The sequence below is a fragment of the Carettochelys insculpta genome, chromosome 11, assembly GCF_033958435.1.
Source record: "Carettochelys insculpta isolate YL-2023 chromosome 11, ASM3395843v1, whole genome shotgun sequence".
In the NCBI taxonomy this organism is placed as follows: Eukaryota; Metazoa; Chordata; order Testudines; family Carettochelyidae; genus Carettochelys; species Carettochelys insculpta.
Genome location: NC_134147.1, coordinates 5,806,371 through 5,828,872, shown reverse-complemented (window position 1 = coordinate 5,828,872; position 22,502 = coordinate 5,806,371). Strand labels below are relative to the sequence as shown.

At 46.6% G+C, this 22,502-nt stretch overlaps 2 protein-coding genes across 3 annotated transcripts in view; one reads left to right on the top strand and one right to left on the bottom strand.

Annotated features, from left to right (window-relative positions):
* NT5DC2 (5'-nucleotidase domain containing 2) overlaps positions 1-11,407 on the top strand; it is a 64,896-nt gene extending 53,489 nt beyond the window's left edge. The window contains exons 11-14 of the mRNA XM_075006003.1: positions 3,115-3,201; positions 5,761-5,901; positions 7,341-7,405; positions 8,325-11,407. Of these exons, the coding sequence (XP_074862104.1) occupies positions 3,115-3,201; positions 5,761-5,901; positions 7,341-7,405; positions 8,325-8,586 (555 nt within the window). The 3' untranslated portion in view covers positions 8,587-11,407. The remainder of the gene's footprint in view (positions 1-3,114; positions 3,202-5,760; positions 5,902-7,340; positions 7,406-8,324) is intronic.
* Positions 11,408-11,413: 6 nt separating this feature from the next.
* Positions 11,414-22,502, bottom strand: part of STAB1 (stabilin 1) — a 151,160-nt gene continuing 140,071 nt past the window's right edge. For both annotated transcript variants that reach the window (XM_075005986.1, XM_075005987.1), the window contains 6 exons: positions 22,063-22,182; positions 20,847-20,999; positions 20,596-20,715; positions 18,670-18,816; positions 16,620-16,718; positions 11,414-14,251 (listed from right to left, as the gene is read on the bottom strand). In XM_075005986.1, coding sequence (XP_074862087.1) covers positions 14,201-14,251; positions 16,620-16,718; positions 18,670-18,816; positions 20,596-20,715; positions 20,847-20,999; positions 22,063-22,182 — 690 coding nt within the window. In that variant the 3' untranslated portion in view covers positions 11,414-14,200. The remainder of the gene's footprint in view (positions 14,252-16,619; positions 16,719-18,669; positions 18,817-20,595; positions 20,716-20,846; positions 21,000-22,062; positions 22,183-22,502) is intronic.

The window sequence follows — 22,502 nt, the reverse complement described above, 5'->3', positions numbered from 1 at the left end:
GGTCCTCCTGAGCAGAGATGGATGCTAGAAAAGGTGTTTTTTTTTTCCCTCTCTTGAATTGAAAAAGTGTTCTGGTTTTAAAACTTTCCCCCATGAAAACAGGTATTCTTTGTGTTTGGTTTTGGATTTCAACCACCTGTATTAGAACACGCTTGGTTTTGAATTCACAAAGCATTGAAATGCTTTTCTGAACCTTGCTGTTAATGCAGCCAGTTTTGGATTAAATAAACTGTCTGGTCTGGAAGCTGGGTGGTGTAGCGGAAGGAAGGAGGAGAGCGTCTTTTCGATAGATTCTTAACAAACAAGTCACATAACCCTTTTATGTAATTTGAAGCAGTGATCTTAGGTTTCCCCAGAATCTTTCTCCATGCAGAGCTTTCTCTTTAATGATGTCTTAATCTCTTCCTCTTCTGGTGCTTAGTATGCTAATTCTTTTCCTCTCTCCCCGACCCTCCACCTCAGGATTTGACACTCCTGTGCGCTCAGAAATCATACTCCTCTCATGCTCTTCCTGTTGGCAGGGTCTGTTTTCCTGCTTCCCGGCAACTGGTGCCAGTGTTTACCCTGCTCTCTCTCCCAGAGGGTGAGTGCGCCCAAAACCTTGAGGATCAATTGACTTTTCCCTCCTGCCAAGTGGAGGAGAAAGTCTGCCTCACAACTCCATTCCCAGAGAAGCCATGAAGAGTGGGGAGGGAGGGGTGGAGAGCAACTTTCACCTACTTGGAAAGAGCAGGTTTTCCTGATGCCTTTATTTCCCGCGGGGGGGGGGGCCCCCCACCACACCACCACTTCAGGGTTCAGGGAAAGGCACTGCAGAGGTTTGTGTGCGCTCTCCTTCCCCGCCCACCCACCCACCCACTTACTTTGCTCAGCACATTTGGCATTTTTGCCTGTGAGGTCTGTTTTCTGCAGACACAAAGTTTGTTCCTGGAACCAGCACGTGGATGACAGCTTCAACCTTTCCACATGCCAGGCTGGGCTAGAGCATTGGTGAATGTACTTAGAGCTACCTACGAAACAGTAAGGTCCAAGGCAAAACAGCGTGAAGTTGTTACCAAAGCACTATACTGGCAGCTTTGGTCTCTCCACTCTGGCACCCCGTTTGCAGCTCCAACTCATTCATAGGTTCTCTAAATTTTCTGTTTTGCAGCCACCCGTTCCCTGAGGACTGTTTGGGGTGGAGGAAAAGGGAGGGGGATTGAAAATTATCTGGATGCTGCTGGTTGGTGGCACCACTGAATCTTTTGCAGCTGTGTTTTTAGAGTCTTGTACTTGATCTGTTGGGCTAGAAGGGGAAGCAGCTCCCCGCGCCCGCCCCCCTGGTATGTTGAAGACCTGTTTTATTGGACCTCAGCAGCAGATCTGAATGAAAGACCAGTTCCTAATCAGTCAAAACCAGCCCTTGTTTTAACTGGTGGTCTACCTGTAAGTGTAACCGCCCTCGGGCTTGCTAGAGCCTGGGACCCCCTGGAGCTTAGTACAGGCTCTTCTACAGCTTGAGCTAGAGGCTGGCTGGCATTCAGCTTGGGCTGAGGAGGACACTTGTTCTCTCTCTGTGACGTGGTCCAGGTACCACTGCATGGGACAGTTAACCACACCTTGGTGTGTCAGTTACATAAGAGCTCTGCGAACGCAGAGATGCTTTTAAAGCTAGATTTTTTTCCCACTTATGTAGTGATGGGGAAAGGGACTTTCTGTACATGACTTGACAATTGATCTTTGCCTGCTAATTAAAGAGCTTTATTTTTTGTGACGTTACAATTGGTTATAATGATGGCCTTAATGATGAAGGCTCAAGGCATTTCCCAAGGGCCTATTGCTGTACCGTACACAATCAATACCAAGTGGGCATTGTGCCACTAAACCCCAGTGACCAGTTGATTGGGTCTTCAGCAGAGTAAGGAGGAGTAAAGTACGAGGAAGAATCTGTAGGCTGGTTTGCAGGCACTGTCCTCGTTAGGTAAAAAGTTAATGGGGGTTGTGGAGCATAACTTGTAGAGTAGATAACAGACCAATTGATTTAAAGAGAGATCAGTTTCAATGGGCTAATTAAACCTTTATTTTGGTTTTTAAATAGTCTTGGAACAAAGTTGTATCCAGGTGGCTTTCTCACCCTCCTTCCAGTTTATATTTGCTGCACTCCCTTGTTGCCTTTTGTCTTGCATTCAGAATGCAAGTTCTTTGGGGTGGAGGGTTGCATTTTAGCATGTGACTGTGACACTGGAGACGTCTGGTTATGGTATGTTCAGGGCATTTCTTGAAACTTTAAGCCTAGATCCTCAATGGTATTTTAAGCTCCTAAAATTATTGAAATTACTCAGTTATGAGCCTAAACATCTTTGAGCTGAGCCTGAGAGAGAATTCTAACAATTATCTTAATTGTCTACTGCACCAGAGCATTAAGGAGTGTTTAAATAGACCACCTCCTTTCCACCCTTGTCATTAAAATGCCTGTTGTTTGGTAGCTCTGGTCTTCTCACATTTGCAGCTGTGGCTCATGTTTTCCTAATAACAAAGTAAAGAGGTATGTGGGACAATCAGCAGCAATTTCCAGAAATGTACAATAGCATATATGCTTCCTTAATAGATGTCACATGGGGTTTGTCTAAGCTGATGAGCAGCCTGGAGGATTTGGCTTTTCCTTCTAAATGCTCTCCTGACTTTTTGTAAAGTAAATGAATTTATCCAGAGCATGTGATCTGAAACCGCTGAAGACAACACTAAGCTAGTGCATGAATACCTGAAAATAAAAATTAATTATTCCTACTCCCTAGTTGAATGAAGTGCAACATCTACAAATGGTGCAAAGACATTGACTTTGGGTATTTGTATTTTTAGTACTTGAAGGTGTTGCCAAAGTAATTTACTCCAAGCAGCTAACTCTCTTATAAGCGAGACTTTAAAATGTGTATATTAAATTCTCATGTGAAATAATTGAACTTTACATTGTTTTATTTGGAAATCAAGTTTACTTTGCATACCTTGCTTTCTTGCGCTGTCGGACAGAACAGTGAAGTATCATCGTTTGGAGAGAGAAATTAAGTGTTTGTTTTATATTTGCGTTCTTAATGGTTTTCTCTCTCTCTCTCTCTCTCTCTCTCTCTCTCTCTGCAGGGGAATTTGTTTGATTTTCTAAGACTAACAGGATGGCGTGGGTCCAAAGTGCTTTACTTTGGTGACCATCTGTACAGTGATCTCGCAGTGAGTAGAACTATGCCTGTTGTACTTCTGGTTTCTGTTTAATACCAACAGTGCTGAAATGGTTTGGTTTTGTCCACTGGAATTCAAGGAGGACTAAATTCTTGTCACAGTTTTATATTCTGTTTTTACTGAGAATCTTTGCATGGGTCACTTGGTTTGTTTTGCTCTTGATTTGAAAAGTTTCCAATGATGGAGAATCTGCTGTTTCACAGACTGCGCTACCCTCTGGGTTTTTGACTCACTTCTGTGCGATTCAGACTAGGAAGGTGTGCCAGGTAGATGGTTTCGACAACTGTGTCTGAGCCAAGGAGGCAATAAGCAGTTAATAGTGTCCCCTCCCACTCCAGGGAGGAGGGAGGCCACTCTGCTGTGGTGTTTGAGGAGGGGGTCATCACCTGTGGGTCACTATGAGGGGCTGAGGCATCTTCGGTCTATAGTTCAAGGCCCATCTGGCAGCAACAAACTCAGAGGAACTCTAGGTCTCAGCCCCACAGCAGGGCAGACAACCTATAACAGGCTGTCATGTAGCTCCAGCCCCTGTGATGGGCTTGAGCAGGGCACAGGCTTTAGCTCAGGTTTCTGGATTCAGGCATGCAGCAGAGACACACGCAGACCATATGCTTGGGCCCTTGGCTGGGCCCAAGCAGGGAGCAGACTTAGCCTGAGCTTGGGCTGAGGCAGCGGGCAAGCAGACAGAGTCTATAGGAAACCAGTAAGGGGGAGAAGGGCCCAGAGGCTCAAACAGGGTTTCTGCACCTAGCAGGCAGACTAGGCTGTTAGTGAGGCGTTTCCCTGGGAGCACAGGCCTCCTGGCAAAGGGCGGGGTTGGCATAGGGATGCAGGCCCACCCTGCTCCACTGCATCCCAGCCTAGGGCCCTAACAGTGGTGCGGGGAGGGCAGGGCTGCACTAGGTCTGCGGGGATCCAGATGCAACATAGCTACTGATATGCAGATAGCTTTTTAGCTGGCCTGTTGTCCATTGCCCCTGAGCTCTTTCCTGTGTTCCCGAGGCTTTATCCCTCTGGTTCCTAATGGCCCTCTGGCTCCATGGAGTAGACAGCCAAAGGTAGCCCTGGCAACACCTTGTTGAGGTCCTTTTTCCTTTGAGGCCAGTGGACAACAGGTGCAGGTTCCCTTCTTGGATGCTACAGCACAGCAGGGCCATGTATGGGGTGGGATGGGCTTGGTTCCTGTCACCAAGGGGGGTGTAATGGCCCCTGGCTCTGCAGTCTGGAGGGAGGCCACTCTGACTCACTAATCCTAGATGTTAATGTCCTGCTCAGTCAGTGAGTTTATATTCAGGAAAGCAATCCACTTGGCCAGTCTTGACTTCCTGCTGCTGCTCCTTCTGATAGGTGATTCCCTTTTAATCTGGCACTACTTAAACCCAGTGCATGGTGGGCTTTCTTTCCCATAACAAGTATTGTTTCTAAGGAGCAAGCAGTCATGTTTTTCCCATGACCTGCTATTTGGGTCTCTTTCCAATCTGACTCCCTCAGGCCAAGGCCAAGTATTCTACTTTTATGACAGAGCAATCTTAAATGGACAAGTCCATGGCTGTTTCTGACGACACTAGTCACTTGTCTAAACAAATCATTTAAAGACTTGCTATGTCTATTGTCCTATTTCCAATTTGCTCATGGCCTTCCAGGCCTCTCTCAGTGAAATATGCATCTCTGTATAGATTTACTTTTTTAGTTTGTTTAATTGAGCTAAAAATTGGCTGTCTTTGGTATGGACTTACAAAACTGAAACTGATGTGGGGCTAACGCTTTTTTTGGCTTTATCTGGCATCTTCTGACTTTGTCTGTTAGACCCCAAATATTTTTAGCACTTTTTTATGTGTTTTATGCTGGGGAAATCTGGTGGGCGGCGCAGTCCGGTTCCAAGTGCAGTAATTTTTATTTTTTGACGTGTTGATTTGCTCCTGTTCCGGTGCAGTTGATAGGCTTCTCCTAAAGGTCCCATTTGAGTTCTGTTCTTTTCAGTGTTATAGATCACTGTACGAAACTTCAAATTCACCCCTCCTCTGCCACACACAAAAGGCCTTATTTAGTCACCTAACACCCCTCAGGATGTACTCAGAAAGCTTTGTGAGATGCTCTGAAAGGTCTACCCCATTATTCCCCATGTCTGTGTGTGTGAGCCAGGGTGGGCCTCTATGGAATGCACTACCCCTGCACTAAAGAAGGATGATTTAACCCTTCAGGCTAATGCTTGATTGCTCCATCTTCTGGATCACAGAAGAGGGACCTGAATGTCACGTAAGAGCCTGTCTCTGAACCACATTAACTGCCCCCATTTTGGAAGTGAGTAGCAGAGACCCCTCTCCCTCTCTCTCTCTGTCTTTCTTTCCCTGCTCTTCAGGAAGCTGGAGGCATTGTTCAAATGATGCACCATAGCCTGTAGTTAGAGTTTTCCAAAAATGCTGCTAACGTTCAAGCCAGTCATGTTAAACAAGCAGGGCGGCTATTCTGAAAACTGTGGTTTTTCTGAAGAACACTCTTTCTCCATCTGACAGTATCGTAAGACAAAGCATAACACTGGCTTCTTTCTAGGACCTGATGCTGCGTCATGGCTGGAGGACTGGAGCCATTGTACCAGAACTGGAACCTGAAATCCGGATCATTAATACAGAGCAGTACATGCACTCGCTTACCTGGCAACAGGCACTCACGGGGCTGCTGGAGAGAATGCAGGTGAGATGGAGCAGAAGCAGGCTAATGAGTAGCTAATCCTCCCCTCCCCCTCCAGAATGACGATTATTTGACTTGGGTAAGGTTGCCGTTGGTCTCCCTGTTCCCTTGTAGACTGGACTAATCTCCTAAAAACACAGCCCAGCTTAGTATTTGTCTGTTCTCTGGTTAGGGCCCGGACTAGAACGGCAGTGCTGTGTATGAATTTAGCTTTGTGTGGCAGAGGTGGGATTGGTGGTAGCTTGTCCTTTTGAAAAAGAAACGCAGTTCATACTAGTTCTGGTTGCATGTGGTGTTGGTGTCTACTGGGCTGGCAAGTGAACAACTTGTCCTCCGAAACATACCTCACAACCTGCCGTCTCATGGCCACTTGCAGTTCTAACTGATCATCTCTCACCCCTTCCCCTCTGTCCTCTCTGCACTTATAAAAGTGAGTCGGAAGGCTAACAATCAGAAGAACGTCGCTTTGATTTTTGGAATAAGCCCGGAAACAGCTTCCCTGTTGGTCTCCGGGCTTTCAGCTCCCTTCATTTAAATAAATGACGGCGTTTGTCTTAAGTGGATGCATGTCCTAAAATCAACTCTCAGCCAATGGGACTTTTTTCAACCAATGCAGCTTATAAATTCCTCCAGAGGACTTAAGGAATATTTTCACATATTTTCTGTTACTCATCACTTAGGATTTGTCTATACTATCAAGTTCTGTACCTCAGAACTGCTGCGGGGGTGACAAAAGAGTGAAAGCGTGTACATGGCAACACGATTGTGTTACAGGAGAAACACCCGGTTTTGGAGACAAACTTCCACAGAGTAGGCTTAGTGGTGAATGGCAAAGGGTATTCTCCGTGGGGGTGGCCCAAACCCCACCTCTGCAGGCATTGTTTCTGGTCAGCGCAAGGGCAGTCCCACCTCTCCCCTGGAGTCTAACTCCTGCTGTTCTTGGGCTGTGATGCTCTGGGGGAGGTGCATGCTGGTGGTGGGTGTGAGGGGAGGGCATGCAGGCAACCCCATGTGTGGCCACTGACTTAACAGCGTGTTTTTGATTAGGGTTGTTTGGTGCAGACATTAAATATGCTATAAGTAACAAATGCTCCCTGCAAGGCAGCGTGTGGGTTAACCACTGCCTTGCTGTCTACTCTCTAACCCGTGGGGTGAGAGAAGTGCCTAAATGGTACATAATTGCAGTGCATCTCCTAGAGCACTAATACCAGGAGTAGAAGCAGGCAGTTTGGTAGGATGTACAGTCCAGCTCTGGTTTTTTTCCTCTTTGTCACTGACACTGTAATTCTGTCCTTGACTGTTGGTAATTTTTCAGAAGTTGCAGAGGGGGCAACAGCCAGAGGCTGGAACCTGGCACCTAAGTTTATGGTGGCACTATGGTGGCAGGAAAAGGGCTTGAGAGAAGTCAGTGATTTAATTCTTCTGGGCTTTTTTTGTTCCAGATGTATCAAGATGCAGAATCAAAGCAGGTGCTGGTGGAATGGATGCAAGAGCGTCAGGAAATTAGGTGACTCAGCATACCTACATCTGCATGCTCCTCTAATGGACTCTCAAATTTCCCTTCTGACAGCATATTCCTGTGGAAACTGTAAATATGCTCCTATCCATGCAGAGATCTTGAAATCACTAGTTAGTTTCCAGTGAGTGTAGCTGGGCTCAGCTCTATCTTCTGTTCAGAGATTCTGTTGTAAGACTCCCCGTTGAATTCTAATAGACTTTTTTTAAGTTGCTACACAGCTGGGTGTTTTTGTTTTTGTTTTCAGTGCAGAAATTACGTTCATAAGAGTATTAACCTGCATTCATTCCATTGATGCAACCATGTAGACAGCAGACTGTTTGTTTTTATTGCTATCTATATTTTTCCATTCAAAAGAGCTGGTTGGCAAAGCCTTACTTGCAGATCGTTTAGGTCTGGAGCCCACAACACATAGGCTTTCATCTTCCATGCTCGCTTTGAGATTGTCTGAGGAGCTTACTCGCTGCTTTTAGCAGATGAAATTGAACAACCTTTTCGCAAGTCAGCCTCGAGGGGTCTTGTGTTACTCAGATAATGGTAAAGCTTAGCAATATAGATACATAAATTCCTCCCACAGGGGAGGACATACGGCAGGCATGGAATGACTTGGGCAAAAGCCAGTGCTGCTGTTTGCAGTCTCCCTAAGTGAGAACCTTAGCCTTTGCTTACTTTCCTTACTAGGGCCATTAGTGCCATCATTTCTGGGTTCCACTGCAGTAGTAGTCTCTCCATCACAACATGCACCGCAAGGAAAGTGCCAGCCTGGTGCTCTTTTGTGTACCCTGAAATTTTAAAGCCTCTGCAAACTCTCTCTGTTTCTGTGGTTTGATTTTTGTTAGTTTGGCGACACAACTTCTGTTACCAAGTTCTCCGAATTTCAGCCTGTGCAAACCAAGTCCTCTTCTTTCAGATCACTGACGAAGAACCTGTTCAACCCTCAGTTCGGGAGCATCTTCCGAACCTTCCACAACCCAACCTACTTCTCTCGGAGGCTGATCCGGTTCTCGGATATCTACATGGCATCCATTAGCTGCCTGCTGAACTATGATGTGAACTTCACCTTTTTCCCCCGGCGCACCCCTCTGCAGCACGAGGCCCCTCTCTGGATGGATCAGCTCTGCACTGGCTGTATGAAGACCCCCTTCCTGGAGGAGATGGTGCACATCCGGTAGTGGGACGGCTGAAGTTGACAGTGGTGTAGCACTAGAATCAAAGGGTCAGGTTGCTTGGTCAAGGACTGCCTATCGCTAAAGGTCATTTAATATGTGTGTGCGGGTTGCGTATTGTCCCTGGAGACCACTGAAACTTGCCTTCCAGCACTTCCAAATATCTACGTTTCTGACCAATAGGTGTTTAGGTTCAATGAAAAGGGAGATACGATGGACTGTTAACCAGCAAATCATTCTCAGAGTTGATTAGGTCGAAGTAAAACAGTCCCAGCAAGGTGCAGGTCCTGATCCCCTAAATGTTTTCAGCTCCTGCACAGAGATTCTGGCCCAAACCTTTTAATATGTGCGCCTAAAATTAGGCTCCTGACACTGCTGTTACGCACCTTAGCTTGAAGAGGCTGGATTCTCAGAGGTGCTAATTAATCACACCCTTGTTTCTCATTAATTTAAAGGTTTATTCAGCACCTCTGAAAGCTGACTATAGGCAACCTACCCTTTGAATATTTTGGTGTCTGAATACAGTGTCTTTTCTTTCTTTATTATAGAAACAGTTCAGAAGCTAAGCTCTTGACGCACACTGCTTAAAGGTGCATTTTTGCAGCCTTTGAAATTAAAATAATGTACTGGCTCTCATTTGCCATGTCTTGGAGGAGTGTTCTGAAAAGCATTGAAGCTAAATTAATCACTTGGTAGAATTGATTTTTAAATCCTTGATCATGTCCTAGGCTTAAACATATTTAAGCCAACACTTAAAAGGTAACACTGAAAACTATTTGCTGGAAAAATCGGTTAATACACTACTTTAAATGACACCATCATGCTTTATAATACAGGTGCCCCATAAGACCACCACTGCCTTTGTATTTGCAAAAATTGGGCCTTACTCTGCAGTCATGTCCCCCCCCAGTATAATTTGGTGATTAGAACAGGGCCTGTTTTTATAGTCAGACTCACAAAGGTTAACCCTAGAGTGCTGGAAGGTACTTCTCTAATTCTGTAGCTGAGGAGCAAGGGGGGGAAGTTGTTAGATATCTTTCTGAAAAAATGAAACCAGTGCCTGACAATTGTATGGGAATTGCTTTACTGCCTCCATGTGATAAGGAAGACACACCCAGACAAATGTTGGGGGGGGGTGTGTGTGTGTGTGTGTGTGTGTGTGTGTGTGTTTAGAAGGTCTGGAGGCCAGAAGGGTTAGCACTAGGGGAGTTAGTGGGGCAGGCACAGCCAGAGAAGCATGAGGGTGTACAGCTCAGGAGTCTGACTTCTGCCTTTTCAGGGAGGTGGAAATAGCAGGTCTCAGCCCTTTCATACTATGAGAGGAGGTGGCTATTAAGTGTAATCTTCCCTTCACCAGTTACAGTTCTCCTTTTGCCAGGTTGATACGAGCTAAAGCTATGATAATGTTAGTGAAATTCACATTTAACTTTACAGGGGAAAATTTTAATACCCTGAACCCTTTCCCATGTGCTAGCCCTGGTGGCTGGGAGTGAAGGGCAGTGGCATAACCCTTGCAAGGAAATGTCAGTTGTGTGATAATGGCCAATGTGAAAGGTGCATCCCTGCAAGTCAGTAAAAGGAATTTCTAAACCTACTTCCAGCTGTGCTGGGCGGGTGGTGCTTCCTTCCCCCCACCCCCAGCTCACACAAACACCCCTGGCACAAGCTGGGCTGCCAGGGAGTGGAGGGCTCCAGCAGTCAGCTGCTGCAGGTGCATGGGGCTCTACCCACCACCCTGGTTCAACCCACAACTGCACCCTGCCACTCTAACCCCTGGCCCCAACCCAAGCCCTCCCTGACTTACATGGAAGTCAAGGTACAGGCAGGATAACAGTATAAGGGTATTTATGAGCAGGCGTTTGGAACATAACCTGGTTGTAAGTCAGGGACTGTCTGTAATTAAATCCTTTTCTGGAGAGAGGCTGTATGATCTGAGCTTTCCCCCCAGGCAGTTTTGAATTGCAGTGCTGTGGAGGGAAGTCTCATTCATCTTTTCTTTCCCTTTCTCCTTCCCTGGTATGGGGGTGGTGTGGCTGCAACCCCCGGACTTATTCCTCTGCCTCTCCCCTAGAAGGGGAGAAGCTGCCAGAGCAGAATAGGAAGTAAAATGTACCCAGCCAAGTGGACAGGGCTAAGGGCTGCCCCCTACCAGCAAAAATAGCTGCAACTTCAGTGAGGCAAAAACATGACTGGGGGATCTCATCCACCCATCCCAGGGGAAGTCTGGGGTAAGTACAAGGGCCAGAGGTGGGTGGGGCCTAGGTGCCCCCTTCTTCCCTCCTGTGTCAAAGTGGATGCTGAATTCTATATGGAACAAGTGCCTAATGAGCTGCCCTGCCCTGGTCAGGTCTTGGGAACAGAGTAGGAGGCCAGAGGGCAGGTTAGTGAGGTCTAGGAGAAAGTCCCAGCAGCACACCTCTAGCCACAGGTCTGCCTCCTACTCAAACCAAATTTTTCTTGCTTCTGTGGCTGTCTGCAACCTACCCCTCCTCACCTGAGATAGGAACAACCTGACTCAATGTGAGCAGGACCAGGAGAGAGCCCCACAGTGATTGATTGGCACCCCTAACACCTTCAGCAGCTAACACGAAGTGGCCTTTGCCAGGAAGCTGCTGCAGCTGGGGGCCTAGATGTGTTCTAAGGGCAGTGTTGTTTTGGGGTAGCAGTAACAAAGGGGCTTTAACTAAATTACTGAGTTGGGACAAACAGATTCCCCTCCAAGTCACCTGTTTTGTGATAGGGCCAACAAACATCACCCGTAGCAGCCTAGTTCAGTCAGTCACTCCAGTGCATCAGTGAGCAGGTACTGCCTATTCTGGGGGGGGGGGGGGGGGGGGGGGGGAAACCCTCACTCTGACACTAGGCCCCTGGCTCTGTTGCTTATGGGCTGCCCTCCCCCCACCCACCACAGGAAGGCTAACCCGGGAACTGATCCTTGCAACAAATGCCTTGGCTAACTCTGTACACTTACCTGGCCATAACAGGACCAACCACTTGCACATCCACTAATGAACTATATATACCATGAGATGGGCCAGCAGTGCCCCTCTGCCCTGTACACTGGACAGGCTCTGCAGTAAAGGATAAATGGACACAAATCCAACCTCAGGAGGGGTTAGGCACATCATAAACATGTAAGCCATCGTTTTAACTTCCCTGGCCACTTAATAATGGAATTAAAAATAGCTATTTTCCTACACAAGAATGTTACAAGATTACAGAGGGAGACATCTGAATGGGACTTCATTTACAAAGTTGAAACCTTTAACCTTGGCCTAAATAAATACACTTCTTAACTACAAGGACAGGCTCCCCACCGTTGCTGATTACAGCCAACTGAATTTGCTTCATTAACTGGGCCTCCTATTAACAGGAAACTGCCTCCCCACCCCTTTCCTGCAAGCTGATTAGGTGAGATTTACCAGTGCTCATGCCCTACTAAATTTATTCATCTCTAATGTCACAGGACTGCTTATATGTGAAACTACAGTCTAACACCCCTAGCACTCCGAAAAGTTTTACTTTGGGCAGGATAGATCACTACTGTTTTAAAAAAAAGAGAACTCAGGGCCAAAGCCCCCCCCCCCCCCCCGTGCTGGTGTGTCATTGTAATAACTGTGTAAAGAGGCCAGCAATAATATGCTAGGAAATGCTGAAGAAAGAGGTGTGAACTGACTCTGTACCATGATGAAAAGTGGCATGTTTACCACTATACCCCAGCAGTCCTGTCTCCTTTGTATCTACTTGTTGTATCGCCCAAGATGAAGCTCAGCTTGGAGCCTCATGCTCTAGAGTGAAGATATAGGCAAGTGTTGCTTTGGAACCTGAGATGTGTGCAGGTAGGGGATAGGTTTAGGAGAAAAAGAACAAAATACCCCTGGCGCTAATGACATAAAATGGCATCTTTCAGCTGTTGGGAACGAGATCAAAATTGGTCATTTTACCGTTCCACACATGCTGTTTAGCTGGGCTGAGAACATTAGCAGGGGAAAGTGTTAGCACACATGAACCTCATTTTTAGAAGCGAAGTTGTAGAGTTGTGCCTTTTATAGAGAATGCTTAGTGCAGGTGTGGCTTGAAGGGGAAGGCTTTCTGTGACATAGTGCTCAGTGCCAAGTTTAAATACCACAGCAGCGAGGGGAAATGTTGCGAGGTAAAGTAGTAGCGTATCTTTAGCAGCAAGTAGCAACTCAACCCACAGTTAGAAACATACCTCATGAACATAAACAGGGTATCAGTCCTGGTGACTGGAGGTTAAATGGCTTCTTGGGAGGCTTTTTTTGTTTTTTTTAAACACTTAAAAGTGGAGTATTTTCAAACACCAAAAGAGCATTAATGCAAATAACTTGTTACCCGTTGCTATATCGCTTGAATAATCCTGCAGTTTTCACTGAGGCAAAGTCTTGGACTATTACTGTTACATGGTGTGGTGGTGGGTCTGGAATCCAGGACTTGTAACGTTCTTCCGTTGCCGCTTACAGCTCACCTTGCTGAGCTGGAGACAAGGATGGCACCTTTACCACTTGATAAATAGGTTCTGAGTCATGGCTATTAAAGACACGTGGTACAGCCCATCCAAATGTGGTGTAGCTAAGTAAAGAGGAAACCCAACTTCGTTTGTTACCCAGAATGCTTCCCTCTGCCTCATCACCATGGCACTCTGCACATGTAAACACAGCAATTGCTGGTGCGTGGTTTGAGAATTGGAACTGTAGCATGTTGAAATTGTGTAAATAACATGCAGTAGCTCATTGTCTAATTCACTGTGGTAGGTTTTTATTTTTAACTTTTACATAAGGATGGTAAATAAATGGAGCATAGTATGAAATAACACTTTTCTTTTTTTTCCCCCTAAGATTACTCATGATTGTATTTAGCCCCCGCAGTTCTAACCCTTAATAGCCAAGACTCTGACAAAGAAAACTGTTCTCCAAGTGCAGTTTGTTGAAGAACCACAATACTCATCTGCAAAACAGTGCAATATGCGCAGATTTCAATCTAAGCCTGCTGGAGGCATCATCACGGATTAGTCAGCTAGTATGTTTGCTTCAAAAAGTTTCTCAAGCTCACCAGTTAAAAGGCTTAGAAGCTGAAAAAAGTCTGATCAAAACTTATCAGATGCTGTCTGTGTGCTACTCCATCCACATTGTTTATATACATAATTTTGTCATGGCAGATTGACTGTGTAGTACTGGCTCAAATATGGATATTATATGTTCTTTGGATGTTTGCAGTAAACGCCCCCATCCTATGGCTGTAGACGAATCAGGGCACAGCTGTCCCTTCTGCACAATTTCAAACAGAAAATACAAACTAACTTTCTAGCTGTCAGCTTGGAGAGTTGTTTTTGCTGTTCCGTTGAGGTTTTCGTAGCTGCATCAACAAGGACATTCACCAGTCAGAGTGCACATATTTGTATTTCTTAGGGCGAGTTCATTCCATTTCTCAGGGTAGTTCAACTGAGGTATCTTAGCTGATGAGTTTGGTTTTGTTAAACCAAGAGCCCACTCTTCTTCTGCTTACCCCTTGCAAGACATGTGGGCAAGCTCCACTTAGCACTGCCTTGCAGCAAGAACATGATGATGGCTTTTCCCTCCCTTCGTTCGTCTTGCTGTGTACATTACTCAAGAATTTTGTAGGTGTCTGAAAAATCTTCCCCATTGAAAGAGTCCTGAAACAGAGAGAGAAGCTGTTAGTGTGATCTTCAGCTGGCTCCTAAACATGCCAGTTGCAGCCTTTAAAATTGTGAAGTTAATGAGGAGCAAGCTGCTGTCTACAACCAGCCAAAGCCTTGACTCACTACTTTTTCAGTGGAATTCAGGGTACAAAGGCAGCAGGAATTCCATTTCAGAAGTGGACATGAAGTTCACTGTCTAGAAACTGAAGTGAACATCTCTACTGCACTCTTCCCCACATGAAAGTGCTACAGCAGTAGAGCAGCTGTGCTGAGCTCCAGGATAACAAGGAGACACCACCCTACCCTATATTGTCTCCTCTGTGACATCTGTCTTTGCCAGGGAGAGGAGCGTCTCACTAGCCGCAAGAGAGGATATGGAGGCCCTTTCCTGCTAAACCCAGCTGTGGTTTCTGCCATTAATTTATTAAATCAAAACGGGAGATTCACATACTGATTATTTTAATTGAATTAAAAGCACCTGGCACTTGTAACCATTGTTAGAAAGGCTAATGGGCATTCTATGCTTGGACTAAGGCAGAGGGGTCAGCAGCCAAAATAGCAAGAGCCATTTTTGTTAGAGTTCAGTAAAACAACTCAATAATTCAAGAGCCGCAGTGTATGCGAACACAAGACAGTCCTTAATAAATGACCTCAAACCAAACTTTTTGTAACCCCTATGTTAAGAACAGCGCGCACACAATGATCTGTAATGGGATACATGTTTGCTGCTGGATGTTCACAAACTTTTTCCACACATCCTATTTCATGTGTGCGCTTGTCCCACTGTATTCCTCACTTTCACTCCTGACCACTCTCTCTCTGAAGGCTAGATTCTGAACAATTTTGGTTTTGAAATCACTGCACAGCTGCTCTGATAAAGCACTTTTTATTTTAAAATATGTATTCACCATCAACGAGTGGCTTTCCTCATTTCACAATCTCTTGAGTTGCCACAGAACTAGCCACAGTTATACCACTTGGTGATTTCACCCATTTAATGAACGTGTTCTTAGTTTGCTCCTCTTTGCATAGCAGCTCGTCTGTGGCCTTTTTTCTGGCAGCTGCAGCTCCAGCTGGATACTGCTCAGCAAAAGTACAAGTTGAATCTCTCAAATCCAGAACTCTCTCATCTGGCAAATTCCATATTCCAGCATAATTTTAGTGAACCAGATGACCATCTATTATGGATGCAGCCACTTTTCTTGTGGTCCCATAAAGTTTATTTCCAGCCACCAGTCCTGGCTCTCAGTGTTCTGTGCTGTTATTTAGCTGTAATTTACCCCTAAATTTCTTCTAAGAGCCCAGTAAGCTGTGGAAGAGTTAGTAATGTTGCTAGACAATAAGACTTCCCATGGTCTGGCAAATTTTCTCATCTGGCACCAGACAAGTCACAAGGATGTTGGATTAGAGAGGATCAACATGGAGTGTGTTTGAGAAAATGCCTCTCAAGGTTGCAATTTTTGTTGTTGGCAGATTTCTCACTACAAATGCGACAAAGGGATCCTAGCCGAAATCGATATAAATGCGAAGGACTGGGTCCATTCAGTTTGAAATTGTATTTTCATCTTGGATTTTCTTTTTTGAAGCCGTTCAACCCCACTTTAATTATGACAGTTTTACTTCAGGTTTGTTTAATTTCAGTTTTCTTAAAATGTGTGTTGCCCTGTACAGCAGGAATGCCGCAAGCTTCTTTTTCCTTTTCAGAATCAAAGCTTTATCAGCAACATGATCAAAACACAGATATAGTATCGTATCCCACAATGCACTGTATATATTAAAGGGAGAGTTATACAATGTTGCGAGATCACATATGATTTGCTATATAGATAGGAGTTTATCATCAGGCTTTTAGATGGTCACTGTTTATCAATTATAGTGTTGGGAGCCATAAAGAAATCCGTAAAGAGTTGCAGGTTGCTAACCCCCGGACTAAGGAAAGACAAGATCAGCTTATCCTAGGTCAGGTCCATACTTAAAAATAGGTTGACCCAGCTCTGTCACTTCGGGGACTGGATTTTTCATATCCCTGAGCATCGTAGTTACACCATCTAACCCCAAGCATGCATAGCAGTAAGCTGACAGAGTAACTCTTTCATTGATCTAGCTACTGCCTCTTCAGAAGTTGGACTAACCATAGTGACTGGGGAACCCTTGTTGTGAGTGGTGATGCTAAAAAATTGTCACTGTTTCATCATGGCCATGGAGTCCTCTCCCATTGAGTTCAAGCATCTCCGTGACAGATGCAGGTTAAATAAAGGCTGTTATCCCATTCTTTGAGAATCCCAATTATCCTTAGCAAGCATGAGCCCTCCATTGGGTTAGGTTTCATACAAGTTTTTCACACAGGACCTTTTTTTCTTACCTCAAATGGTTCGTACATCAGGCTCTGGGCCCCAAAGACAGGGTTTGGGAATGAAACTAAGGGCGGGTTCCTGGCCTGCTCGTCCTCTTCCAGGTCAGCCTGTGTGCAACAAAACCAGTTAGCCATCTGCTTCCAGCTCTCTAGTGGTGAGAGAATTATTGGGCTTGGTCTACACTAGACCTTATAGTCAACTGCACATAAGCAAGTCAAGCTATGTAAATTGCGTGGCTAGAATCAACGCATCTACGGTCGACTGTCAGCTCTGTCCTCACTGAGGGAGGTCAACAGGAGCATTTTGGGTGTCAACCTCCCTTACTCCTCTTGAGAGAAGTAGTACGGGGAGTCCAGAGAGATCGATTTCGTGCATCTTTACCAGACGTGCAGAATCAAACTCGGGAAGATCAACCCTCAACAGGTCAATCTCCCCTGAAGTGTAGATGTACCCTCACTAGGATTTCTTGTATTAGCAAGGCAGTACAGTTGAAATTGACCTACAGAACCTAGGCGGAGTTTCTTCTTACCCTTTAAATGTTTTCCAGAACACTTGCATGGGAGAGAAATTGTTTTATGAGCAACCAGTTAAGGGTAATTTTATCCAAAACGCACATTTACCTCTGATGCTGGTTTCTATAGATTGAGCTTCTTTCTCATCACACACATGTACACCTGATACTGTACCAAGTAACAATGCAGGTTTCAGGTTCTTTGAGATGAGACTGTTCTAGGCCAGACTCATCGGTAATCTCACTCTAGTTTACGATGTAATTTTAACATACATAATCTGCAGACCCAGCATGACAATTATCCAGGTCTTTCCATGGTGGCGAACTCTTAAAGCCTGGTCCACCTGGTGACAACATTCAGGGTTAGGCTTTGCCCACCGCATTCCAGCACAGCCACGGCAAGGTTTACAAAAGAATGCTGTGGAGGAGTTCCTAGCAATGGGACTAGCTCTGCTGTCACAATAATCTGTGTCTCCACTGTGCCTTAGTTACTGCATAGTACTGCAAGTTATGGGGGCAGCAGTGACCCCCTAGTGAGGAGAGAATGCTGGAGTAGCCCAAAATCTCATTAGATGTAGGCCAAATACATAAGTCTGTAGCAAAACATCTACATAAGCTGCCATGGTATAAACATGGAAGGTTGACTACATCAAACAATCCTTTATCACAGCCTTAATGGTTATGTTCCCTTATTTCCCTTGCACAAGGGCTAGCTTACCCTAAAGAATTCTGTGTAGTTTAAACTACCCTCCACAGTCATTAATAAAAATAAACAAACACGGGGGACACACTCACCCAAGCCACCGCTTAGGGCTTGGGTACATGGCATGGTAATGCCCACCCCCCAGCCTGGGGAAATCCTCCTGCACACACTAGACACTAAATTTTAGAACATGCCAGCAAGTTAATGCATAACACAGCAATGTGCATAAGAATTTGTCCTCTACTCCCCTACCCTCTGTAGACAATCCCTTAAAGATGAGAATTCATAGCACTTCTCCATCCAAGTCCTTGTTCCATAATCACGCCCTGAGCAGTAGCCTTACTCCAGGTGTAACATCTGGAAATACTCCTCAGAAAATTTTCTGAATGTTCTTTATGGGGAAACTATTCATCCATTTTCAAAGATCAAAAGTAAGCGTGACTGACAGTAGCTGCCCGAGCTGGTGATGGGTTTGGGCACGGCGATCCCCTTGAAATACGACTGAACAAGCCTTCCTGGTCACCCCCTTTTCCCTCCTCTGTTGCCCTTGCCCAAAATAAGCCAACACAAAATAACAAACCAGTCACCACTTTGTCTGTTCTCCAGCCCCGACACTGAGAATCACCATCAGTATTCCAGAGCAGCAAGCTCTGTACACTGTCTTGCCAACTGCGGCCCTGTAACACGTTCAGCCACAGAGAATCCCTCCAGCTGGTCATTTGATGGCTGGAATGAGCCAACCCGCCTCCTTTACTCTGTCTTGCTGAGGCGGTCTTGTGCGAGAGCAGCCTTAGCAAAGCTGTGTTTGTGTCCTGTTGCGTCGTGTATGTGTTTTCCTCCCTACCTGAAAGTAGTGGAACTGGAATCCTTGGTTTTTTATTTTGGGGTAGTAATGGGCCACTCCGGCAGCAGCTAACAGCAGCAGCACTACGGCAACAGCTGATGTTACCCCGATGGTCACAGGATGAGATGATTTCATTGCACTAACAACCTGGAGGAGAGAGACTACGGTGTTTTAGTTCTGTGTTAAAAGACATAGTGAAGAACTGTGTTAAAGGCAACTGGCCTGTTAAAAAGCTGTAACCAAACTTCTCGTGTACGGTTGACAAGTTGTTCGAGAGCAGAACACCTGTGAGAGAGGGAGGGCTTGGTATCTGGCACATCATTTATGCAGCTGCACTCATTCCCGATTTGATCCCCACACACACACACAGCAAGATGGTCGTCCATGGAACCACTTGGCCGGTGGCTGCAGCGTGGCTGCTCTGGAGGGGCCTCTGTCCCAGCCAGAGCCAGCTGCCCTGCTGGCAGCAGCGGAGCCAGTGTGCAAATACCAGAAGATTTGATTACCTGGCAACCCCCATGTCCCGTGAATGCCAGATAGTCCAGCTTTTCTGTCCCACTTAGTCTGTTATCCCAATATTGCACAGAAGTTTCAAAGGAAACTACAATCCGCACACTGATACATCCCGTCACTACTATACTGGTCACATTACTTTCTGGTTTGCTCTGTGCTGTGACCTAACGTTGTCTCCTCCCTCGGCAGACGTGCCTTTACCGAGCACTGTAATTGTTTCAAGACACGCAGCCCTGTGCAGACGGGCTCCCTCCGTTGTTGGCTGGGGGATAAATAAAAATGCCTTTTTCAGACTGGTGCTTTTCCTTGCATTACGCACCAGCACGGGCCTAAGCTTTTGTACTGATGCCGCTTGTTTGCTCCAAGCTGTTCTCAGTGCTTCCCAGTCCAGCGATAGGAAAGGACAAACTGTGACCCATGCTAATAATGCACAGGTGCCAGTTATGCCATAATTTTTCATTGGCCATTAGCTGGTCCTACTGTTCCTCAAACCAAGCAGGAGAGAAGGAGAAGGGGGGCTGCTCCGGGTGGGAAGAACATGCGCCCGTTCCAGCAACAGCCCAGGAGAAGAGGAGGGACTGGCAGGAGCGGAGGACCTTGTCTGGGAAGTGTATCACTCCCAGAGGTGTAGTTCTGGCCGGGAGGAGGGCGTAGCTGGTAACTAACATACACGAGCTGAGGTCAGCAGAGCTCTCTGATGACTATGTGTGGTCCATTGTACACAGCAAATAATACAGGGTGACTGGCTCTACGTGCATAACCAGTCAAAATACCTGCACCCTTCCATTGTATATCAATATCTCAATCCCTGACACCCTCCGTCCAGACCTCGCCAAGTACTTTGCAACCCACTTTTGCCACAGCTAAGTGCTGTCCCCATTTTACCAGCAGAAAAGCTGAGGCAGAGCAAGAGTAAGCTACTTGCACAAGTCCCAAGCTCCTGGCAGAGCCCAGTACAGAACCCAGACCTGATTGCCACCCTTGTTCTTCAACTAGATCATTCTTGCTGTGCTTTCCTAGCATGCTCCTCCATACAGTAATGGCTACACTAGGACACTCACTGACACAAAGGCCCATTCATAAAATTACACATGCTAGTGTCTTCTGAGGCACGCGCCCTGCCTTGCAGGTGGCACTTCGCCCTTATCCAGCTGTTTTTCCCTGCTCTCCAGGTCATAACCACCCCTCAGAGTGAGAGCCCAAGCTTGTGTCCCCCCGGGTCTGGTTCTTCACTGCAGCACTCCAGAGTACTCGCTGTGTAATGCACCCCTCCCCTCCAGCTCCCAAGCACAGCGGTTCCTTGGTGACCACACTGAATGGGGCTTGTCCTGCTCTGACACGCGGTAACCGAACCTGACGTGCGGTCTTAAATCTCCCATTTAACCTCTCAGTGGAACTGAGCCAACCGCTCACCTGATCCAGATGCGCCAGCTGCCGAGGTATCCTCAGGGGCATCGCGATGGCGTGAATGATTCCATTGAAGGCCAGAATGTCCCACTGGACTATCAGGGTGTTATTGACCACTTTGGAACCCTGGTGCCAGAAGAAGCAGCAATATTAAGGGACCCGACATGAACTAGTTTTAGAAAAAGCCTTTTTGGACAGGAAACAGTACCCGTTCCGTAGATGTCAGAGAAGCTGAGTACTGATATACGAGGACTTACAGGGGGCTGGGTGCTATTCAGTACTGGAGCGTCTGCAATGAGGAGGTTGTAGCCAGAGCAGGAGGGTATAACGGTACCATTGGTGAGATTGAAGCTCAAAAGCAGAACGTCACTCATGGAGACGTGAAGCTTCAGCTCCTCCCACGTTAACGTCTGGGAAAACAAAAGGCAGGAGCGTGAGGTGGAGGTGGAGTCAAAAACGGAAGGAAAACAAGACAAACGTTTTCTGCTCTTTAGACATTTGAGTCACATGGGCTACGTCTACACGTGAAGCCTACATTGAAGTAGCCTATTTTGATGTGGCGACATCGAAATAGGCTATTTCGATGAATAACGTCTACACGTCCTCCAGGGCTGGCAACGTCGATGTTCAACATCGACGTTGTGCAGCACCACATCGAAATAGGTGCTGCGAGGGAACGTCTACACGCCAAAGTAGCACACATCGAAATAAGGGTGCCAGGCACAGCTGCAGACAGGGTCACAGGGCGGACTCAACAGCAAGCCGCTCCCTTAAAGGGCCCCTCCCAGACACAGTTGCACTAAACAACACAAGATCCACAGAGCCGACAACTGGTTGCAGACCCTGTGCATGCAGCATGGATCCCCAGCTGCCGCAGCAGCAGCCAGAAGCCCTGTGCTAAGGGCTGCTGCACACGGTGACCATAGAGCCCCGCAGGGGCTGGAGAGAGAGCGTCTCTCAACCCCTCAGCTGATGGCCGCCACGGCGGACCCCGCTATTTCGATGTTGCGGGACGCGCAACGACTACACGGTCCCTACTTCGATGTTCAACTTCGAAGTAGGGCGCTATTCCCATCCCCTCATGGGGTTAGCGGCTTCGACGTCTCGCCGCCTAACGTCGATGTTAACATCGAAATAGCGCCCGACGCGTGTAGCCATGACGGGCGCTATTTCGAAGTTAGTGCCACTACTTCGAAGTAGCGTGCACGTGTAGACACGGCTATGCTGTCCAGGGAGCGAATGGGAGGAACTTCCCAGAGAGCCGTGTAGAAAAGGCACCTGAATAGTTCTTGCATTCCAAGCAAAGGAGAGCTAGAATAGTCACATGTCAGCCATGAAAACGCACTCAGGCCTACACGCAGCCAGAGCATGTGTCCTTAATCCAGCAAGTAAGCAACAGCCGCATCTCCAAAGTGCTATCGGTTTGGGGTGACCTGGGAGGAGAGAATCCAGCACTCTCGCCCGCTTGCTCACCATATTTTCTGCAAAGCCAGAATTCAAGGGTACAAAGAGGGTTTTATATGTGGTGTTGTGGGCGAGGAAGTTGAAGAACTCAAGTCCGTCTTCCGTGGCATTCGTGTAATCCAGTAACATCTGGAAGAGAGAGAGAGCGAACCCTGAGTGCCAGCCTGAAGTGGGTTTGTCAGATCGTTCTGGCCAGCAGTCCCCAGGAGATGTCATGTGAGCTCTCCCCCCTCTGCTAGACTGGTGGAGACGTTAACTGGCAAGGGGAGGGAACAACTGGACTCTCACACGGTTGGTTTGAGTTTTCTATTACATACTCATGGCCCTTCAGAGACCTTCCCTTTCCAATGAGCTGCCTTTCCAAGCCTTTGGGATCTGGGATGTCCTTTGAGTCGCTTTGTTTCCCTGGCACTCTGCAGAGACCCGTGCTCCTTCCCACCCTCCCTTGC